Raw genomic sequence first — 21,487 nt, 5'->3', positions numbered from 1 at the left:
AGAAGAAAAATGAGTTCTTTCGAGATCGTTGGTCCATACATACGCACTGAAACGAAAGGGACCGGAGATGAATGTTATTTTGATTCAGTGATAACAGAGTTCACAGCAGGTACTTTTATCTGCCAAGATGATAGTGATCCCCCTCACACGACTGGGGTGGCCTAGTCTGATCAACATGAAGAAAAACTAGCAAGTCATACACGACCAAGTCATCGGATTTGAAAGTTATTGAACCATTTGCCATTAAGAGAAATTGTTTCCAGCGTGCTCGCAGCGTGGAGGTCAAGCAGGCTCTCATGAAATGTAGATATTTTTGTCGTGAGTATAGGCAGGATCGACTCCCAGTGCCCGTTATGGCAATGGCGCGTGTCCGTTTTCCTGCGGCTGTGCTATTTTCGGAGGAGAAAGTATCTCTTAGGTATTTTCGTCGACCGAAATTTATTGCAACCATTCCTCCAACTGAAACTGACATACATGTTTCTCGGCATCGTCATGGTCCTTAATAACGTTGACCGAACGAGGTGGTGCAGCGGTAAAGTATTGAACTTGCACTCGGTAGCGCGGCAGTTCAAACCCCCGTTCGCCATCCGGGTTTAAATTTTCCATGGTTTCTCTGAAATGAGTGACACCCATGACGGATTGGTTTCTTTGGAAATCAGAAAGCCAGTTCACTTTCCCATTCTCCCCAATCGGAAATTTTGCTCTATACCTAATGATCTTGTCATCGACGAGAAGTTAATGTTTAGCCATCCGCCTGTCCCTTTTAACTGCGCTGTACCGCAACTTGGCGCATCCACCATAACGTCTTCATTCCTCATTACATGACGGTAATTTCAGGCAGGGGTCGGCGACAGATGATGTGCCCAGCTGTTTAAGCCGGGTGTTTTCCAGAGTCTCTTCGGAGCTCTCTTCGACTGTTCTGATAACTTGGCCCACTTGCGATGACACAAGTACAGCTTACACATCCTGTTGTTGGAGATCTAAATTGTTTTTATATTAAAACAACACATTTGATTCTAGTTGATGAGGTCTGTGTGGAAGATGCAATTGTCATACAGTCAGAAATTCGGAAAACAGCACCAACCAGTCAAATCGACGAAGCCTTAGAAACCACTTTAAGGACTTCTTATCCTCCTACAACATTTCTCAAAGAGCTAGTTCCTCAGACGTGCAAACCTCTTCATCTCGGAGTATCACTTGCACTCAACATCCTTAATTATTTGTTGGATATACACCATTATTTGCCTCCCAAACAATTTTCATCCTTTACTGCTCCGTCAAGTACGACAGTAGTTATTACTTAATGTCTTAAAGCATGTCCTATCATCCTGCATCTTCTTCTTTTCGATATTTTTTGCTAGTTGTTCACTCCGTTTCTACAGAGAACTTCCTCACTTCTTATCTTATCAGTCCATGTAATTTTCAGTATCCATCTAAGGCAGCAGGTCTCAGAAGCTTGGATTCTCTGTTGTTCCTGTTTATTTATTTATTGTTCCGTGGGACCAAATTAAGGAGAAGTCTCCATGGTCATAGAACGAGTCAATACATCAAATTATAGCACGATAGTAGAAACAGATAAAATGAAATACAAGAAACGTATTCAGGCGACAACTCGTAAGTTTAAATAAAGAAAATCAACAATGTAACACTAGAATTTGCTTAATTTTTCAGTTCTTCCAGGAGCTCCTCGACAGAATAGAAGGAGTGAGCCATGAGGAAACTCTTCAGTTTAGACTTAAAAGCGTTTGGGCTACTGGTAAGATTTTTGAGTTCTTGTGGCAGCTTATTGAAAATGGATGCAGCAGAAGAGTGCACTCCTTTCTGCACAAGAGTCAAGGAAGTGCATTCCACATGCACATTTGATTTCTGCCTAGTATTAACTGAGTGAAAGCTGCTAACTCTTGGGAATAAGCTAATATTGCTAACAACAAACGACATTAAAGAAAATATATACTGTGAGGGCAATGTCAGAATTCCCAGACTATTGAATAGGGGTCGACAAGAGGTTCACGAACTTACACCACATATAGCACGAACAGCCCGTTTTTGAGCCAAAAATACCCTTTTTGAATCAGAAGAATTACCCCACAAAATAATACCATATGACATAAGCGTGTGAAAATATGCGAAGTAGACTACTTTTCGTGTTGAACTGTCACTTATTTCAGATACTGTTCTAATGGTAAATAAAGCAGCACTTAGTTTCTGAACAAGATCCTGAACATGGGCTTTCCACAACAGCTTACTATCTACCCGAACGCCTAGGAACTTGAACTGTTCCGTCTCGCTTATAATATGCCCATTCTGTCTGATCAAAATATCAGTTCTTGTTGAATTGTGAGTTAGAAACTGTAAAAACTGAGTCTTACTGTGATTTAGCATCAAATTATTTTCCTCAAGCCACGAACTTCATGAACTACATTATTTGATACTGTTTCAATTACGCACAAGATCCTTCACTACCAAGCTGGTGTCATCAGCAGACAGAAATATTTTTGAATCACCTGTAATACTAGAAGGCATATCACTTATATAAATAAGAAACAGCAGCGGCCCCAGAACCGGCCCTTGGGGAACGCCCCACTTAACAGTGTCCCATTGGGACTGAACATCACTACCACTCTCGATATTGCGGAGAATTACCTTCTGCTTTCTGTTCTTAAGAGGCGAACCAATTATAAGCTATTCCCCTTACTCCATTATGGTCCAACTTCTGCAGCAATATTTTGTGGTCAACACAGTCAAAAGCCTTCGTTAAATCAAAGAAAACACCTAGCATTCGCAACCTTTTATTTAATCCGTCCAAAACCTCACAGAGAAAAGAGAATATAGCATTTTCAGTTGTTAAACCATTTCTAAAACCCAACTGTACATTTGACAGCAAATTACGTGAATTGAAATGTTCCAGTAATCTTGTATATACAACCTTCTCCATAACTTTAGCAAAGACCGATGGCGTAGAAATAGGTCTATAATTGTCAACATTATCCCTGTCGCCCTTTTTATAAAGTGGCTTCACTACCGAGTACTTTAATCGGTCAGGAAACTGACCACTCCTAAAGGAAAAGTTACAGATATGGCTAAGTACTGGGCTAACATACATAGAATAATATTTCAGTATTCTGCTAGATACCCCGTCATATCCATGAGAGTTCTTGGTCTTTAGTGATTTAATTATTAACTCAATCTCCCTCTTGTCAGTATCATGGAGGAGCATTTCAAGTAACAGTCTCGGAACACTTTTTTCTACGAGCGCTATATGATTCCCTGTTGGGACTAGCTTTCTTTTTAGTTCACCTGCTATATTCAGAAAGTGATTATTAAATACTGTACATGTGTGTGACTTATCAGTAACACGGACATTCCCACTACACACTCATTCTATATCCTCGACCTGTCTCTGCAGACCAGCCACTTCCTTTATGACTGACCATATGGTTATAATTTTATCCTGAGACTTAGCTATTCTATCTGCATACCACAAACTTTTTGCCTTCCTAATTACATTTTTAAGCACCTTACAATACTGTTTGTAATGGGCTGCTGCATTTAGACTGTTTCTAACGTTTTGATATAATTGCCACTTTGTTCTACAGGATATTCTTACCCCTCTAGTCAGCCACCCAGGCTGCCTGTTTGTGCTACTACCCTGTTTTGAACGTTCTAACGGAAAGCAACTTTCAAAGAGCAAGAGAAAAGTCTTGAGGAAAGCATTATATTTATCGTCTACTGTATCAGCACTACAAACATCTTGCCACTCTTGTTCCTTGATAAGATTTACAAAGGTCTCTACAGCAACTGGATCAGCTTTCCTAAAAAGTTGATAACTATATTTAACATGTGTTGTAGCACAAAAATCTTTTAGAGTTAAAACTTGTGCATCATGATCTGAAAGGCCATTCACTTTTCTGCTAATAGAATGCCCTTCTAGTAATGAGGAATGAACAAAAATGTTGTCTATGGTTGTTCTACTGCTCCCTTGCACTCTCGTTGGAAAGAATACGGTTTGCATAAGATTATATGAATTAAGGAGGTCTACCAGCATCCTTTTCCTTCCACAATCACTTATACAATTAATATTGAAGTCATCACATATAACTAACTTTTTGTATTTCCTATAAAGTGAACCAAGAACCTCCTCTAGCTTTAGCAAAAATGTTGTGAAATCGGAGTCTGGGGATCTATAAATAACAACAGTTAGAAGTTTAACTCCACTAAATTTAACCACACCTGCACAACATTCAAACACCTTTTCAGTGCAGTACTTTGAAACATCAATTGACTCAAATGGGATACCGTTTTTCACTCCCCCACACCGCAAAGAGCTCCTAGAAAAGCGGCCAGCCAACCTGTACCCTGGCAAAGGAAGCCTCTGAATTATCTCCTTATTTAAAAAGTGTTCAGATATACCAATAATTTCAGAGTCAACATCTATAAGCAGTTCGCTAACTTTATCTCTAATACCTTGTATATTTTGATGAAATATACTAATTCCCCCATTACTCGGATACCTAAGCTTTGTCGAAAGTGGTTTCTTTGTTAGAGAGACTTCCCTTAAGCAGGAATACCTATCAGCTGACTTCAATCTAAAAAAGGTGCAGCTCTAACACCCACTAGTACAGGAATTTTCCCATGAGTGATACCACCACCCCCACCTATGCTGTCACCTATAAGCTTTGCCAACCTCCCCTTTCCATACCCGTTGAGGTGCAGGCCATGTCTAGTGAAACCTGTCCTGCAGATAGACTCCACCGACACCACTGAAATGTGACCCATGCCTTCTGTCATCAGTGCACCCCCAAGTCTCATGTTATTACGCTTGACGACTGTATTAAGATGAGGCCGATCGTGACGCTGAAACAGTTCCACGAAATGCACATTCGTGCTACCAGTCTGAGTGGCTATCTTTTCCAGGTCACCATCTATGTCACACTCCCCATCCTTATCAATACTATTACCAGCCCCATCCACAATCACTACCTGATCCTCTTTAGTAAAATCCGTACATAACCCCCCTATGTTAACAGTCACCTGAGCCAATCCTGCATTGGGCTTCACAATGCTGGTGACCTGGTACTCACTCCCCAACACTTCCTGCAACTGCTGGCCTACACCTCTACCATGAGAACTACCTAACAGCAGAACCTTCTTCTTTCCCTTAGACTTTGCAACTGTCCTAGCCACCGTAACTGCTGAGGTCTGCTGCATACTTCCTACATCTACAGCTACTAGATTCCTCTCCACTAGACTCTGACAGTTGGTCATATCTATTGCAAACACCAATAGTAAAACTATCTGAAAATCTCCTTCTCCTAGCAGATCTCTTGCCAACAGCCTCCTCCCATTCCCCAACCCCCTTCTCCCTCCTCGTCCTATCTAGCTCCTCCTGTGCGATTTTCAACTGCACCTGAAGGGCACATATCTTACACTCCTGCTCCTCTATCAACTTACTCTTGCTACATAACCTGCAGTTCCAGGAGAGGATCTCACCAGAGTGCCCACTGGCTTCCGCACTGTATTCCCCCCAGTGAAAATACTTCGAACAAGTCTCACACCGCAATCCACTACTCACGAACCTACGGCAAAGCCCACACTTCTCTCTCATGGTAAAATTTTACACTTATTGAAACAAGAAAACTACTTTATCTAAGTTCCGCTAGTACAATAAGAAGATGTTAAAAAACTGACTAGAATAAACACAAACTTACTCTACAAGGGAAGTAACTACTATTATTAACAGTATTAATCAACAGCAAATGAGAATATAACAAAAGAATAACACAGAAAGAAAATCAACCGTCTAATGACACAGTAACGAAACTGAAAACAGTTCCCAAAAATTTCTTCTGAAATTATTTCACCAGAAAACACCAAGAACACCGGTTGAAGACTATTAAGGTCCTAAATAAACCACTATACACAAACAATTAATTAGCACTTAGCTTTCGATGCGCCGCTACAGCTGCAACTGGTCAGCGCGGAATGTAAACACAGGAATGTACTCCAGGAAGACCTGCAGAGGATTAATGCATGGTGCGACAGCTGGCAGCTTTCCCTAAACGTAGATAAATGTAATATAATGCGCATACATAGGGGCAGAAATCCATTCCAGTACGATTATGCCATAGGTGGTAAATCATTGGAAGCGGTAACGACCGTAAAATACTTAGGAGTTACTATCCGGAGCGATCTGAAGTGGAATGATCACATAAAACAAATAGTGGGAAAAGCAGGCGCCAGGTTGAGATTCATAGGAAGAATTCTAAGAAAATGTGACTCATCGACGAAAGAAGTAGCTTACAAAACGCTTGTTCGTCCGATTCTTGAGTATTGCTCATCAGTATGGGACCCTTACCAGGTTGGATTAATAGAAGAGATAGACATGATCCAGCGAAAAGCAGCGCGATTCGTCATGGGGACATTTAGTCAGCGCGAGAGCGTTACGGAGATTCTGAACAAGCTCCAGTGGCGGACACTTCAAGAAAGGCGTTACGCAATGCGGAGAGGTTTATTATCGAAACTACGAGAGAGCACATTCCGGGAAGAGATTGGCAACATATTACTACCGCCCACATATATCTCGCGTAATGATCACAACGAAAAGATCCGAGAAATTAGAGCAAATACGGAGACTTACAAGCAGTCGTTCTTCCCACGCACAATTCGTGAATGGAACAGGGAAGGGGGGATCAGATAGTGGTACAATAAGTACCCTCCGCCACACACCGTAAGGTGGCTCGCGGAGTATAGATGTAGATGTAGATGTAGGTAAGAGGTTAAGTTGCTCGATACGAAACACTCACAAATATCAGGTCACAACACAAGAAAGGTGGAGGTGAATGAAGAAACGACTAATAAGTCCCTTATACAGTAAATATTATCACAAAAACCGTTAAAATATATATCTGAAACCTAAAAATATATGAAAACTTAGAGAGCGATCTCACACGCAGTCACACGCTTTCCCAACAGCCTGTGATTAACTTCCATATAATGCCATATTCAAAACGTCCAGTCTAAGAAAATTATTTCCCGAAATTAAACCTGATGTTTGATACGAGTACACTTCTTTTGGGAGGAACGCCCTCTTTGCCTGCAGTTCCGCTTGGGACGCGACAGCGATCGGACGTGTCGGTACTTCCGCGTAGTCGTAGCGCCGCAAGCCGTGTTTATAATAATTCTTGGATTGTGACCTGTGATATTCTCAGTGCTTCTTCACTACCGTCGTACACAAGCTTCTTAATTTACTCACAGCGGTCCCGACCGCGCATATAGTGCAGTTATGGCTCCCAGTGTACCACGTAAAAATACCCTGTGTTTTACATTTGAGAAATCTTCCAGGAATGTGCAACCGAGTTCTCTAGAAATCCATGACTGGATAGTAGATATTATTGGCATCACATCCGATCAGGTCCACACAGCATATTATGACATGGCGGAATACTGTTTCTTTGTGAAGTTCTTGGACCAGATACAACTGGAGAAAATTTTGGTGAATACTGGTGGGAAAGCAGAGTTCCGACATCGTGATCAGTCGGTGAGTACAGTTTCAATAACTAACGCTGACTTTGAGTATAAACAAGTGCGAGTGTTCAATTTGCCACCTGAGGTTGAGAATTGTTTTCTTAGAGATGTCCTCGCCAAATACGGTGACATCCGACAGATTAGAAACGAAAAATGGTCGAACCGTCACAAACTCCAATGTTACAGTGGGATTCGCTCAGTTGACATGGCTGTTAAAGTCAATATCCCATCCTATATAATGGTTTGTGGTTATAAGGCTCATGTCATTTACGAGGGGCAAGTAGGTACTTGTTTCATCTGTAACACGAGTGGCCATTTACGAGAGGATTGCCCACGGCGAGTAGTCGTACTTCGAAACAATCTGCAACAACGACAGAGATTAACATTGGCTGATGTCCTAACTCAAAATCAGACGCCTTCTGTGACTGACTCCCAACCGAGTGCATCTGTGTCAGAGGACAACGATCTCGGCAACGGCACCTTCCCACCCTTGCCTCAAAAACCCGTGGCCAGTCACCCCTTAGCCACCGGTGTTGCATTATCTGTCGGTAACAAACGACGACGTACTATAAGTGACGGTAGTGGTTCCGGCGAACAAGCAGTAAAAAATCACACCGATGACGCGGAGCCACAGGCCTCCACACAGGACACGCATGTGTCGGATGGCTCAGTTACGACCGGCCAAATTCCCATTCAACCGCCCGACGCAGCAACTGTCAATACGAGTGCAGCCGAGTGTTTACAGCAATCCGTTCCGATGCCGCTTGCCGACTCGCCGCAGGTGGCCAACACACAAGTGGCGGCAGTCAGTCAAATGCAACTCGTAAACACGGCGGATGAAGCACGCGGTGTAGAGCGTAACATAAACAGCCGCCACCTCGAAACTGCTTCCCACCCTTGCCTCAAAAACCCGTGGCCAGTCACCCCTTAGCCACCGGTGTTGCATTATCTGTCGGTAACAAACGACGACGTACTATAAGTGACGGTAGTGGTTCCGGCGAACAGGCAGTAAAAAATCACACCGATGACGCGGAGCCACGGGCCTCCACACAGGACACGCATGTGTCGGATGGCTCAGTTACGACCGGCCAAATTCCCATTCAACCGCCCGACGCAGGAACTGTCAATACGAGTGCAGCCGAGTGTTTACAGCAATCCGTTCCGATGCCGCTTGCCGACTCGCCGCAGGTGGCCAACACACAAGTGGCGGCAGTCAGTCAAATGCAACTCGTAAACACGGCGGATGAAGCACGCGGTGTAGAGCGTAACATAAACAGCCGCCACCTCGAAACTGCTTCCCACCCTTGCCTCAAAAACCCGTGGCCAGTCACCCCTTAGCCACCGGTGTTGCATTATCTGTCGGTAACAAACGACGACGTACTATAAGTGACGGTAGTGGTTCCGGCGAACAGGCAGTAAAAAATCACACCGATGACGCGGAGCCACGGGCCTCCACACAGGACACGCATGTGTCGGATGGCTCAGTTACGACCGGCCAAATTCCCATTCGACCGCCCGACGCAGGAACTGTCAATACGAGTGCAGCCGAGTGTTTACAGCAATCCGTTCCGATGCCGCTTGCCGACTCGCCGCAGGTGGCCAACACACAAGTGGCGGCAGTCAGTCAAATGCAACTCGTAAACACGGCGGATGAAGCACGCGGTGTAGAGCGTAACATAAACAGCCGCCACCTCGAAACTGCTTCCACACAACACGAGGACCCGGACAGCTGTATACAAACAGCCAGTGCGGCTCCAAACAAACACAGTGAGCCTACTTGACGCCGCGTCTTCGGACTTGCCGTCACCCGTTCCGAAGCAAGGACTTTCACATACTGCTTACAGCCATGACTCGCCGACTCCGCCGTCTTCAATGACACTTCGGACGCCTTTGCGACGGCAAAATAAAGTTAAACCAAAGGACTCCGTGGCTCGAAGTAACTCAAAAAGTAAAGTCAGCGCAGAAACTGGTACAAAACCTGCGGATGTAGGTTCGAAGTCCGACGGTGAGATGGACTGGGCTTCCTACGCTTCCCATCACCCACAAGTCTCGGACGATCATGAGTCAAGCTTATAAGTTTTTGTCCCTGAATATTAATAGAGTTAGGACAGATTTAAAATTAGCACTGCTACGGCAGTTTATCTACGAGTCCGAAGCTGATATAGTTCTGTTACAGGAAGTGTCTATCTTAAGTTTTCATGTATCAGGATTTGCAACAATCGTAAACACCGTGGCGGACGGGGGTACAGGTACGGCCATTCTATCACGAGACGGAATCCCAGTGAGCAATATCGAAATGTTGGACTCCGGTAGAGGCATAGCTTGTCAAATTTTTGATGTCACCCTCGTCAATATCTATGCTCCATCTGGAACGACCTTAAAATCAGAAAGAGCTAACTTCTTTAAACAAGACATCATATACTTGCTACGCCGCAACCCAACCCAGTTGATAATTAGTGGTGATTTCAACTGCGTGATCCACAGGAAAGACCAATCGCCAAACTTTAATTACTGTAGGGAACTACATGATCTGGTGCGTCACCTGCAGCTGAAGGATGTGTGGGAACTAAAATTTCCTACCCTGGTAAAGTACACGTACCTGACCACCACCGCATGTAGCCGTCTAGACCGTTTGTACATCTCTGAGAACATTTGCCAACATGTTCTGGACGCCGATGTCATTCCGGCAAGCTTCTCCGACCACTGCGCCCTCTGTGTCACAATAAATCTGGACAAACAGCATACTAAATGGCATAGGATTCCGTGGAGCCTAAATGTTTCCATTCTCGCCGATGCCTTGCTACAAGATGTCATCTCCACGACATGGGCGGATTGTCTCAAGCAATGCTGCAGATATCCGAGCAAGATAGCCTGGTGGAATGCTGTGGTCAAACGGAAAATGCGATTATCTTTAAGGAACTACAGTTGGCAACGGACGCAAGATGTCAAACGTACGATTGATTTTTACCAAACAGTTCTGCGAGAGTTGTATGCGACTACGACACCCACCAACACACAGCTGACGACCATCAAACAAATAAAGGCGAAGTTTATAGGCATAAAGCGAACGCAGCTTGAAGGACTGAAGATCAGATCTAAAGCAAAATCGCTTCAAGAGGACGAACTTGCATCGCTGTATCACCTCATAAAACATCGTGCCCATCGCAAGCGAGCTTTTATCGGGGAGCTGGACACAGATGATGGACTCCGTTTGACCCGACAGAGTGACATTCTTACTGCAGTTTACCGGTACTTCACGGATCTGTACTCGCAATGCGATACATATGGTGATGACGGCGGCGATATCGTGAGTGCTCTGCCCACCGTAGTCACGCCTGCGGACAACTTGGCGGTCGTACACGATTTTGCTCCAGACGAAGTCCTTGAACTGATTTCTGGCTCGCCATCAAATAAATCCCCTGGCCCTGATGGTTTGCCACGGGAATTTTATGTGCGCTTCTGGCCCATAATCGGACACGCATTTACAGATGTTCTCAATGAAGTGATGCGAGGGAGTGACGTGCCGGCCGAAATGAAGGAAGGCCGAATTGTATTGATACCAAAAAGCAAACACCGAAAAACCTTAGATAACTTCCGACCTATTACTTTACTCAATTTTGATTACAAAACCTTCGCCAGAGCACTCAACAGCAGATTGTCTCCGTTAATGAAGTAAGTGATTCACAACCATCAATCATGCATCCCTGGTCGCACTATTATGACGCCCCTTGCGGAATATAGAGATGTAATAGCCATAGCGTCAGTCACTAACGTGAATCTCGCATTGCTGTTTATCGACTTTTGCAAGGCTTTTGATCGCGTCCGCCACGAGTACCTCCTACAGCTACTGCAGCGGTGTGGTTTTGAGCAACGGGTTATAAATGTCGTGCAACATTTCGTCACGGGCATTACAACCAGAATCAGTGTAAATGGACAGCTTACTCAACCCATCGAGGTCCAAAGAGGAGTGACGCAGGGGAGCCCTCTCTCCATGATGTTATTTGTTTTATCGCTCGAGCCGCTCTTACGCTCTATTCATGACAAACTTGCAGGCCTTTCGATCGCCGGGACGTCCTTCGTGGTTCGTGCTTACGCCGACGACGTCGGAGTGTTACTGCGCAACGACGGAGACGTATCAACCCTCAAGACCGCGGTAGACGAGTACTGTCGTGCTTCCGGTGCTAAAATCAACGCCGGTAAATGCACCTTTGTCAACATTCGAGGATTCGACGCAATTATTATACCTTGGGCGAAGCGTGTCGAAAACCACACCACTCTGGGGATGATTATCGACAAATGCCCGCTAAAAATGAATGCAAAAAATTGGAAGCAGGTCACCAATAAAATGCAAGGTGCCATCTATGAAAACAATTGGCGGTCCGTTAACATTCTCCAACGCATACGACTCCTCAGCAGTTATATATTCAGTAAAGCATACTATATGGCCCAACTATTTCCAGTCCCCAAGATGCAGGCCAAACACGTGATGAAACTCTCTAATAGATTTATCTGGCAAGGGCATCTGTTCAAAGTGAAATACACCACGCTGACGTCTTCCAGACAGGCCGGCGGACTAAACATGCCTGACATTAACCGAAAGTGTACTGCGTTATATATTAAACGAATCACCCATTTGTTGGACAAGGAACCTCTCAGCGTAACCAGTTGGCTCTTCCGAACCTTACAACCCACCGATACGCATCCACCCATTGATGTAGGTAAAATACATTACAAACTACGACATGTCAAGCAGTTTTTTCTTGAAGTAAGCTATATTGATGGACATTATTTCACACAGGATTTACCGACGACGCACCTGTTATTAAAAAGATGGACATCTCCAATAGTCCGAAATCCTATTGAACTTAAATACCCGAGTGTTCATTGGAAGGCAGTTTGGGACAACATAAGTTTAACCGTCCACACTGCTGAAGTGGCGTCCACATGGTATAAAGTGGTAAACGATGTTATACCCACTAATGAAAGGTTGCATAGAATCGGTTTAAGTGACAGTGATAAATGCGTCCGCTGTGGCTTGGTCGACACCTTACGCCATCGCTTCACTTGTGGCGGTCATCTCATTAACTGGAAATGGGTGCAGCAGAGGCTGGGCCTGATTACACGCAGCAGCCCAGCCAGCCACTGCACCGACATCCTGCTCTGGCCGGACGCAAAACATTTTCCCGCTACCAAGAACAACACCGTGATGTGGATGTTAGGACAGTTTGTGACATATATCATCATCCACAATAGTGAAGATAATCTCATTAGTTTCGAGGCTTACATGAGAACGGCACGCTGGAAGATGAAACGTTACCCAAATTTCAGGAAGATGTTTGCTAACATGTTGGACATAATTTTTGAAAAACAAGGCGTAGGGTAATTCTCGATACCGGTAATGGCACAAATCACATGCAAGACTATGTAGCGAACAAAAAACACAACGAGTAAGGGGTTATACCAGTTCCTAGGACTACTCCCGACTTCTCAATGGTGTAATTAACTTCATTATGACGTTCTCATTAATTTATGTACCTGTGCATCTCTTGTTATCCGTTTGTGTGCTCCAAATGACTTTGAGTTTGGACGGTTATGAATCAAATGACAGAACTGTCATTCCAGTTAAGACAATCAATTATATATATGTTTGCGTTTCGGATCTATGTCTCTGTCTGGACTGAAGAGGCTACTATTTATGTTCTATTTTGTAAGCTTACAAATGGCACTATACTGAAATGTGTTCTTCAGTCTATTGTAGGATACAATTCGTGTTGAATCAGTTCCAGCACTTCAATATTTTGTTTTTGTGCTTATGTACATATATGGTTGTTTTAATAAAGGAAAAAAAAGGAAAAAAAGCGGTTAAAGGCGCTACAGTCTGGAACCGCGTGACCGCTACGGTCGCAGGTTCGAATCCTGCCTCGGGCATGGATGTGTGTGATGCCCTTCGGTTAGTTAGGTTTAAGTAGTTCTAAGTTCTAGGGGACTGATGACCTTAGAAGTTAAGTCCCATAGTGCTCAGAGCCATTTGAACCTTCCGCTGCCATATGTTATTTTGCTTTCAAGGTGTCAGAATTCAGTCACTTAGCCTTCCCAGTTATGATGATAAGTTTATCGCTAATCTCTTTTCTGTTATTTCTCATTACTTGCATATTTCTTCGGTTCGCTCTCAATCCACAGCGTGTCCTCATTAGACTGTTTATTTCGTTTCTCAGATCCTACAGTTCTTCTCCTCTTTTACTGAGGATAGCAATGACATCGCTGAATCTTATTAGTGATATTCTTTCGCACAGTCCGACTCACGAAACTTTCTTTTATTTCCATCATCGCTTCTTCGACGTAGAGATTGAAAAATAGGCGAAATACTACTTTCCTGTCTCATACCATTTCTAATTCAAGCGCTCAGTTCTTGGTCCTCCACTCTTATTTTTCGCTATAGCATTCTACATAGGATACGCTCGTCTTCTAGCAGCGCTCCATCGTAGGACACTGGAGAAAAGAAGTGTTCCACGGGACTGCAAAAATGAGCAGGTCATTCCCGCTTTCCAGAAGGATTGTCGAACGGATGCACATAACTAGAGGCTTATATAATTGACTTTTCATGAATTCTGGAAAACGCGATGTGCTCGCTTGTTATGTATTTGTAGAACATAGTTTTCCTCAGATACCGGAACCCAAACTGGTGCCATGTCCCTGTTAATACAGAAGGTGCCTCCCGAAGAAAGCACTAGTGTACATAAAATCAAACCTCATTCTTCTTTGAGTGGAAGAAATTCTACCAAATACAACAAAACATCCTTAAAGGAGGGAAATATTCAGACTTAAAAGTACCCTTGGCTCTCCTCCAAAGAAACAGTATACCATTACTACTGTTCACAATACATATTTATGTACTACAGTAGGTACCATCGGAAGCTCCATGACCCGACTCGCGGATGGTGCTGTTATATCTACATCTACATCTACATCCATACTCAGCAAGCCACCTGCCGGTGTGTGGCGGAGGGTACCCTGAGTACCTCTATCGGTTCTCCCTTCTATTCCAGTCTCGTATTGTTCGTGGAAAGAAGGATTGTCGGTATGCTTCTGTGTGGGCTCTAATCTCTCTGATTTTATCCTCATGGTCTCTTCGCGAGATATACGTAGGAGGGAGCAATATACTGCTTGACTCTTCGGTGAAGGTATCAAAAGCCCGTACCGAGCTACTGAGCGTCTCTCCTGCAGAGTCTTCCACTGGAGTTTATCTATCATCTCCGTAACGCTTTCGCGATTACTAAATGATCTTGTAACGAAGCGCGCTGCTCTCCGTTGGATCTTCCCTATCTCTTGTGTCAAACATATCTGGTACGGATCCCACACTGCTGAGCAGTATTCAAGCAGTGGGCGAACAAGCGTACTGAAACCTACTTCCTTTGTTTTCGGATTGCATTTCCTTAGGATTCTTCGAATGAATCTCAGTCTGGCATCTGCTTTACCGACGATCAACTTTATATGATCATTCCATTTTAAATCACTCCTAATGCGTACTTCCAGATAATTTATGGAATTAGCTGCTTCCAGTTGCTGACCTGCTATTTTGTTGCTAAATGATAAGGGAACTAGCTTTCTATGTATTCGCAGCACATTACACTTGTCTACATTGAGATTCAATTGCCATTCCCTGCACCATGCGTCAATTCGCTGCAGATCCTCCTGCATTTCAGTACAATTTTCCATTGTTACAACCTCTCGGTACACCACAGCATCATCTGCAAAAAGCCCCAGTGAACTTCCGATGTGTTCCACAAGGTCATTTATGTATGTTGTGAATAGCAACGGTCCTATGGCAGGGTAGCTTTTCAACTTGAGCCAACTAAATAGCTCGAAAACGACGCATCGTATGCAAAACTTGTTCCAGGTGAAAAGTTAACATTATTAAACAGGATATCTATCTGTGCTACGACTTCCCACATTGAAACCACCACTTCTGAGTGGGGTGGGAGTGGTCAACTTTCTACTTTCAAATTGGAACTCCCCCCCCCCCTAATATTTATTGCATGTTTGAATTCTACGCCAAAAAATACGTCCGGTTTACTCAAACCACTACTTACCATTCGTGGTGGAGAGCATTGTAATCGACAAATATCAGGTGTGTCTGGTTTTGCAATTAAAAAACGACGCATTTGATTCTACATTTCATTTACGATGTAAATGTAGATCTTTGTGTTATAAAGGTTGATATTTATGTTCAAACGTTACTTGAGCGTTGTAAATCTGATTGTGACTAAACATTGATACATCTGGCAAGAAAGCTACTTCTACGGTAACGTAGTTTCCTGTTCCCTACGGGGTTGATTGTGGTGATCCCCCAAACCATCGGATTTCTTGACTTCGGTTTCCACCCTCGAACCCCGCCATCAGGGCAACTGATGTCGGTGTGTGTTTCTATCCAACCGCCGTAACACTCGCGTTGGCCACTACTCGGCTACCGACGGAATACAAGCAACAACCACTGCCATCAGGTAAAATGTTCATGAACGGACAGTGATAGTCACACCTGCCATGGAAACTCACCGAAATCAAGCACCCAAATGGTGAGAGGCAGGGGGACTCACCGATGAGAAGCTTTCCAATGTATACAGAAACTACTGCGTGCACGTCGTTGTTCCTGGATCATGCTAAAGATAGTATCTAAACAGACACTGAAACGGCTAACTATATTGTACTGTGCAATCAAATTTGAAACACTAAAGTACATTTCGAACATCAGTATCAACCTATAGAACACAGGTTTCCATTTGCATGTTAAATGAAATATAGAATCAAATGCATCGGTTCTCAGCTGCAGAAAGAGACACACTTCATATTAGTGGATTACAGCGCCATCTACCACGAATGGAAAACAATGGTTTCAGTAAAACCGCACGGATGTTTGGCTTAGAATCCGAATATGAAGTAAAAATTGGAGATTTCTATTTGATAATACAAGGTGAGGTGGTTAGGAGATAGTCAGTTGTAGGAAAGACAAATGCCCCCTTTACTAATATTAACTTTACACCAATAACACTTTTTTCATACGATGGGTCATTTTCGAGATATTTAGTTGTCCCAAGTTTCAACAAGCACCCTGTATACATGGTGATTGGATAATGACGTCACAAACTTTCAGGGATAATGAGAGGATAAATGTATCAATCTGAGGTAAGGGAAAAGACCGGGTCCAAAGTTATAAGCGAACATGGGACTTAGAAATGACAGTGGACCTCTTCTCCAAAAGCTGTTTGCTTTCCATATTTTGAGAGGAGTTAGTATGGTCCGAAACAAGAAAAGATACACTTGCAAACATGAGCTGTAAGATGCCTATCTCAAGAGATATGATCACTTTTTCAGTAGATGAGATGTGTTTCACACTAGTAAAGAAGAGCATGTGCCCATAGCTATTAAGGTACGCACGTTTGAGCCCATATTTACTAGACAATTTTTTCTTGGCTCAAATGGCTCTGAGCACTATGCGACTTATCTTCTGAGGTCATCAGTCGCCTAGAACTTAGAACTAATTAAACGTAACTAACCTAAGGACATCACGCACATCCATGCCCGAGGCAGGATTCGAACCTGCGACCGTAGCGGTCGCCCGGCTCCAGACTGTAGCGCCTAGAACCGCACGGCCACTCCGGCCGGCAGTTTTTTCTTCTTTTGGTCCGCACTACTTTCTCCCAAAGGTATGGAAAGCAAAGAGCTTGCAGCAGAAGATGTCCACTGTCATATGTATCACTTTCGCATAACTTTCAACTCGTTCGTTTCCGGATCAGGGTCCATTACATCAAATTGATAGAGTTACACTTCTCTGTCATCGCTGAAAGTTTGTACCACCATCAAGGAATCTCGCTGTATAGGGATGTCGCGATGCCAGGAAACTGTAACGAAGTAAAGGAAGAGCTTCATAGGACTGATGCTTGGCGCAGGAACTGGGATCTGACTCTCAATGTAATCAAATGTGACATATTTCTCATAAACGATTCGTTACCGTTTAATTGCGCGAAGTCTGACCATTACTTTAAACAGTCACATCCATTAAACATCGTGCGTTATGCATACGGAGACATTTAAGGTGAAACGACCACTTAAAACTTATCTTAAGAAAGGCAGATGCTAGACTGTTATTTACTGGAAGAATGCACAAAATGTGTGGTCCACCTGTAAAAGTGGTAACTTATTAAAAATTTTCCGACTGATACCTGAGTATTGGTTCTATATTCTGGATTCTTTCATGTAAGGCAATGGAGACGAGTAGAGTAGCGCGCTTAGCGCTTAGCAAGCGCAAAACTGGTAGACGCTACAAGAGAGTCATTGTACTTCACATTGAAGTTTACAGCGACAGTTCCGAGGGGATTCGATACACAAGAACCAACAAATATAATGCTTTCTAGTAGATATACTCGCGAAAAGACCACGAAAGTAAAATGAGAGAGATTCGAGCTCTGTTAGAGACTAGCGAACAGTAGTTCTTCCAGTATAGCATTCGCGACTGGAAAAGAAAGGGATAAGACTCAGTTATATACGTAGGCGCTCGACCACACACCTTAAGATGTAGATAGAACAACCTTCGTAGTTTATACAGTGAGGTGATAAAAGTCATGGGATAGCGATATGCACATATTCTGATGGCTGTAAGTGCAGTGCATTAGCGGAGCAGTCATTTGTACTCAGGTGATTCATATGAAACGGTATCCGACGTGATTATGACCGCACGACGGGAATTAATAGACTCTGAATGCGGAATGATACTTAGGGCTAGGCGCCTGGGACATTCTGTTTCAGAAATTTTAGGAGATTCAGTATTGCGAGGTCCACAGGGTGAAGTGTGTGCCGAGAAAACCAAATTTCAGACATTTCCTCTCACCAAGGAGAACGCAGTGGCCGATGGCCTTCACTTAACGACCAAGAGTAGCTGTTTTTGCTTAGAGCTTTCAGTGCTAACAGACGAGGAACATGCGTGAGACACCCGCAGGTAGCTATGTGGGACGTACGACGAAGGTATCAGGTGGGACAATGCGGCGAAATTTGGCGTTAATGAGGTATGGCAGCAGATGACCAAGGCAACTGCCTTTGCAAACAGCACGATATCGCCAGCACCGTCTCTCCTGGTATCGTGACCGTGTCGGTTGGACCCTAGATGTCTAGAAGACAGTGGCCTGAGCAGATGAGTCTCGATTTCAGCTGCTAAAAGTTGGTTGTACGGTTCGAGTGTGACGTAGACCCCGCGAAGACATGGACCCGAGTTGTCAACAAGGCACTGTGAAAACTGGTGGTGACTCCATAATGGTGTAGGCTGTGTTTACGTGAAATGGACTGGGTCTTACAAAAAAATTTATTCTTCAATATATGTGATAGACGAACAACCCACCACCTTAAACAATTAGTGGGTCCTAATTGATACAATGCAATTATTATTACTGCAGCTTATTTCTAACAATGTTAGTTTACTCATGCACTATGGGCACTACTGCTATGTCTTAGGTTCTAATGTTTGACTATTACTACTTATGCTAGTCTACTTCAACTGCAGCGTTACATGTGTGGTTCTTCTAGTCCAACTGAACCCATCTACCTACCTATGAAACTTCCTGGCAGATTAAAACTGTGTGCCGGACCGAGACTCAAACTCGAGACCTTGGCCTTTCGCGGGCAAGTGCTCTACCATCTGAGCTACCCAAGCACGACTCACGCCCCGTCCTCACAGTTTCTGTAAAGTTTGGAAGGTAGGAGACGAGGTACTGGCAGATGTGAAGCTGTGAGGACGGGGCGTGAGTCGTGCTTGGGTAGCTCAGATGGTAGAGCATTTGCCCGCGGAAGGCAAAGGTCCCGAGTTCGAGTCCCGGTCCGGCACACAGTTTTAATCTGCCAGGAAGTTTCATATCAGCCCACACTCTTCTGCATAGTGAAAATCTCATTCTGAACCTATCTAAGACTGCAAATGGTTATGTTCAGCTATCTGGAGACCATTTGCAAGCAAACAACGATGGAATTTTTATGGATGACAAGTCACCATGCCACCAGGCCACAATTGTTTGCGACTGGCTAGAAGAACATTCTGGTGCGTTCGAGCGAATGTTTTGGCCATCAAATCGCCAGACTTGGGCCAATCTCATCGAACGTTTGTAAGAGATAATCGAGAGGTCAGTTCGTGCAAAAACTTCAAAACCGGCAACAATTACGCAATTACGGACGGCTTTAGAGGAAGCATTGCTCAATATTTCTGCAGGGGACTTTCAGCGACATGCTGAGTCCATGCCACGTCGAGTTGCTGCACTACGCCGAACGAAGAGGAGCTCCAAAACGATATTGTGAGGTATCCCATGACTTTTGTCACCTAATTGTTTGCATCGATACCCATGAGGTTTCATGCTGATGTAAACACCAAATGGAGAGCTACATCATATTACCTATGTGTTCACATCATTTTGCTCAACCTATGTGAGGTGTAACTGCACTGAACTGTGGGATAGTAAACTGTGATTTAGCTTTGTACGTACCTTGTGATTTCCTGGTGAAATTGTACGCACAGGCACAATTCTTTATAGTTGTTGTCATATGATGCAGAACTATGCCGTTGCTTTCCCCCGTCTGAGTTTTGCTTCGATTTTTCATTAGCGTTAGGCGAGTAGACATCAGTCATACGCAAGGCCAATAATTTATCTGAGCAGAGGTGTGGATCATGACCGCCGCGAAGAAGCAGTCGACGTGTACGTTGATCAAACCGATGACGAAGACGGAGACGGTCTGGAGTGCGTAAGACAGCTCGTAGAGCGGAGAAGTGTAGGCAGCTGCGAAGGGAAGCTGCTGGAAGGGGAGTCTCTTCTGGCCTTCCGATGCCATCAGGGGAGCCAAGGACCATACCGTGACTATGAAAACATTGTTCGCTAACAAGCACAGCGTGATGCGTGCGGCGAGCTTCTGGGCTTTGTAGAAGATCGCCTCGCCCTGAAGCTGACCCCGTATGTGCTCCATCTGGCTAGCCACGAGTGCGTCCAACCACCGCACGAGTTTGCAGAACTCGTGTTCGTGGAAGACAAAAAATATCATTTTGGCAGCGCCGACGCACACGGTAGCAACGTGAGACACAGCCAGCGTGTAGTCCTCCAGATCCCCCAGTAACGTGGAAAGATTTATCACGGCCTCTGCAAAATGCCCCACGCCGAGCATTACTACGGCAGCTGTCAAGGCGCGGAACACTCTCGACTGTAGCAGTGGCCAGAAACCGAGAAAGTACAGAATGCGTAGGTCATACTTGACGACCGAGGTGCGGGTATACTGCCACGTCAGGGACTTCGTCTGCTGTGGGTCGGAATCCATGTGTGAACTAGTAATTGAACCCAGTGGTACTCTGAAGAAACGTAAAGTCCTCTCGCTTTGCTTCTCGTCTCTACCAACCAACACCACTTGGCGATCGGACACGATGAAAGGACCTTCCCTTTGGCTGTGGCCGCTGGCTGCAATTTCTTTCGTTAAAGCAAACAGTAGTTAATCAATACGAAGCACGACCTACGTTTTTCTAATGCCTTTCGAGAGAATGCCGTCAAAGAGAATGAGTGATCAGTCTGGTAGAACCTCCTAAATAAATATAGACGACGCATACCCTGGACAACTTACACGCAGCTCCAACGCATAGTTTATATCACTTGCCGTATCACTATTGTTCTGCCGTAGAATTTAAATACTACAACGATTAAGTAATCCATTGTGATAGCGACTTCGGCATAAACAGTTTTAATTAGAAAGCACATTCAAAGGGAATATTCGTGTTAACGCCAGCCGCGTTTCTCACGGAGTGGACAGATTTGCAAATGAATAGTTAACAGATTCGTTTCGCAACTATGCGTAATTGCAAGTCTGATGTAAACTTAACATAACTCTGCAGAGACAGATTAATATTTTAACGTAATTAATGAATCATCACGCGACTCTGTTTTCTAATTTATGT

General features: G+C 44.2%; 1 protein-coding gene across 1 annotated transcript in view; it reads right to left on the bottom strand.

Annotated features, from left to right (window-relative positions):
* Positions 1-20,859, bottom strand: part of LOC126188646 (uncharacterized) — a 175,326-nt gene extending 154,467 nt beyond the window's left edge. The window contains exon 1 of the mRNA XM_049930248.1: positions 20,185-20,859. Coding sequence (XP_049786205.1) covers positions 20,185-20,859 — 675 coding nt within the window. The remainder of the gene's footprint in view (positions 1-20,184) is intronic.
* Positions 20,860-21,487: the final 628 nt, after the last annotated feature.

The sequence above is a fragment of the Schistocerca cancellata genome, chromosome 5, assembly GCF_023864275.1.
Source record: "Schistocerca cancellata isolate TAMUIC-IGC-003103 chromosome 5, iqSchCanc2.1, whole genome shotgun sequence".
Lineage (NCBI taxonomy): Eukaryota > Metazoa > Arthropoda > Insecta > Orthoptera > Acrididae > Schistocerca > Schistocerca cancellata.
The sequence above is the reverse complement of the archived record's forward strand: the minus strand, read 5'-3'. Positions and strand labels throughout refer to the sequence as shown.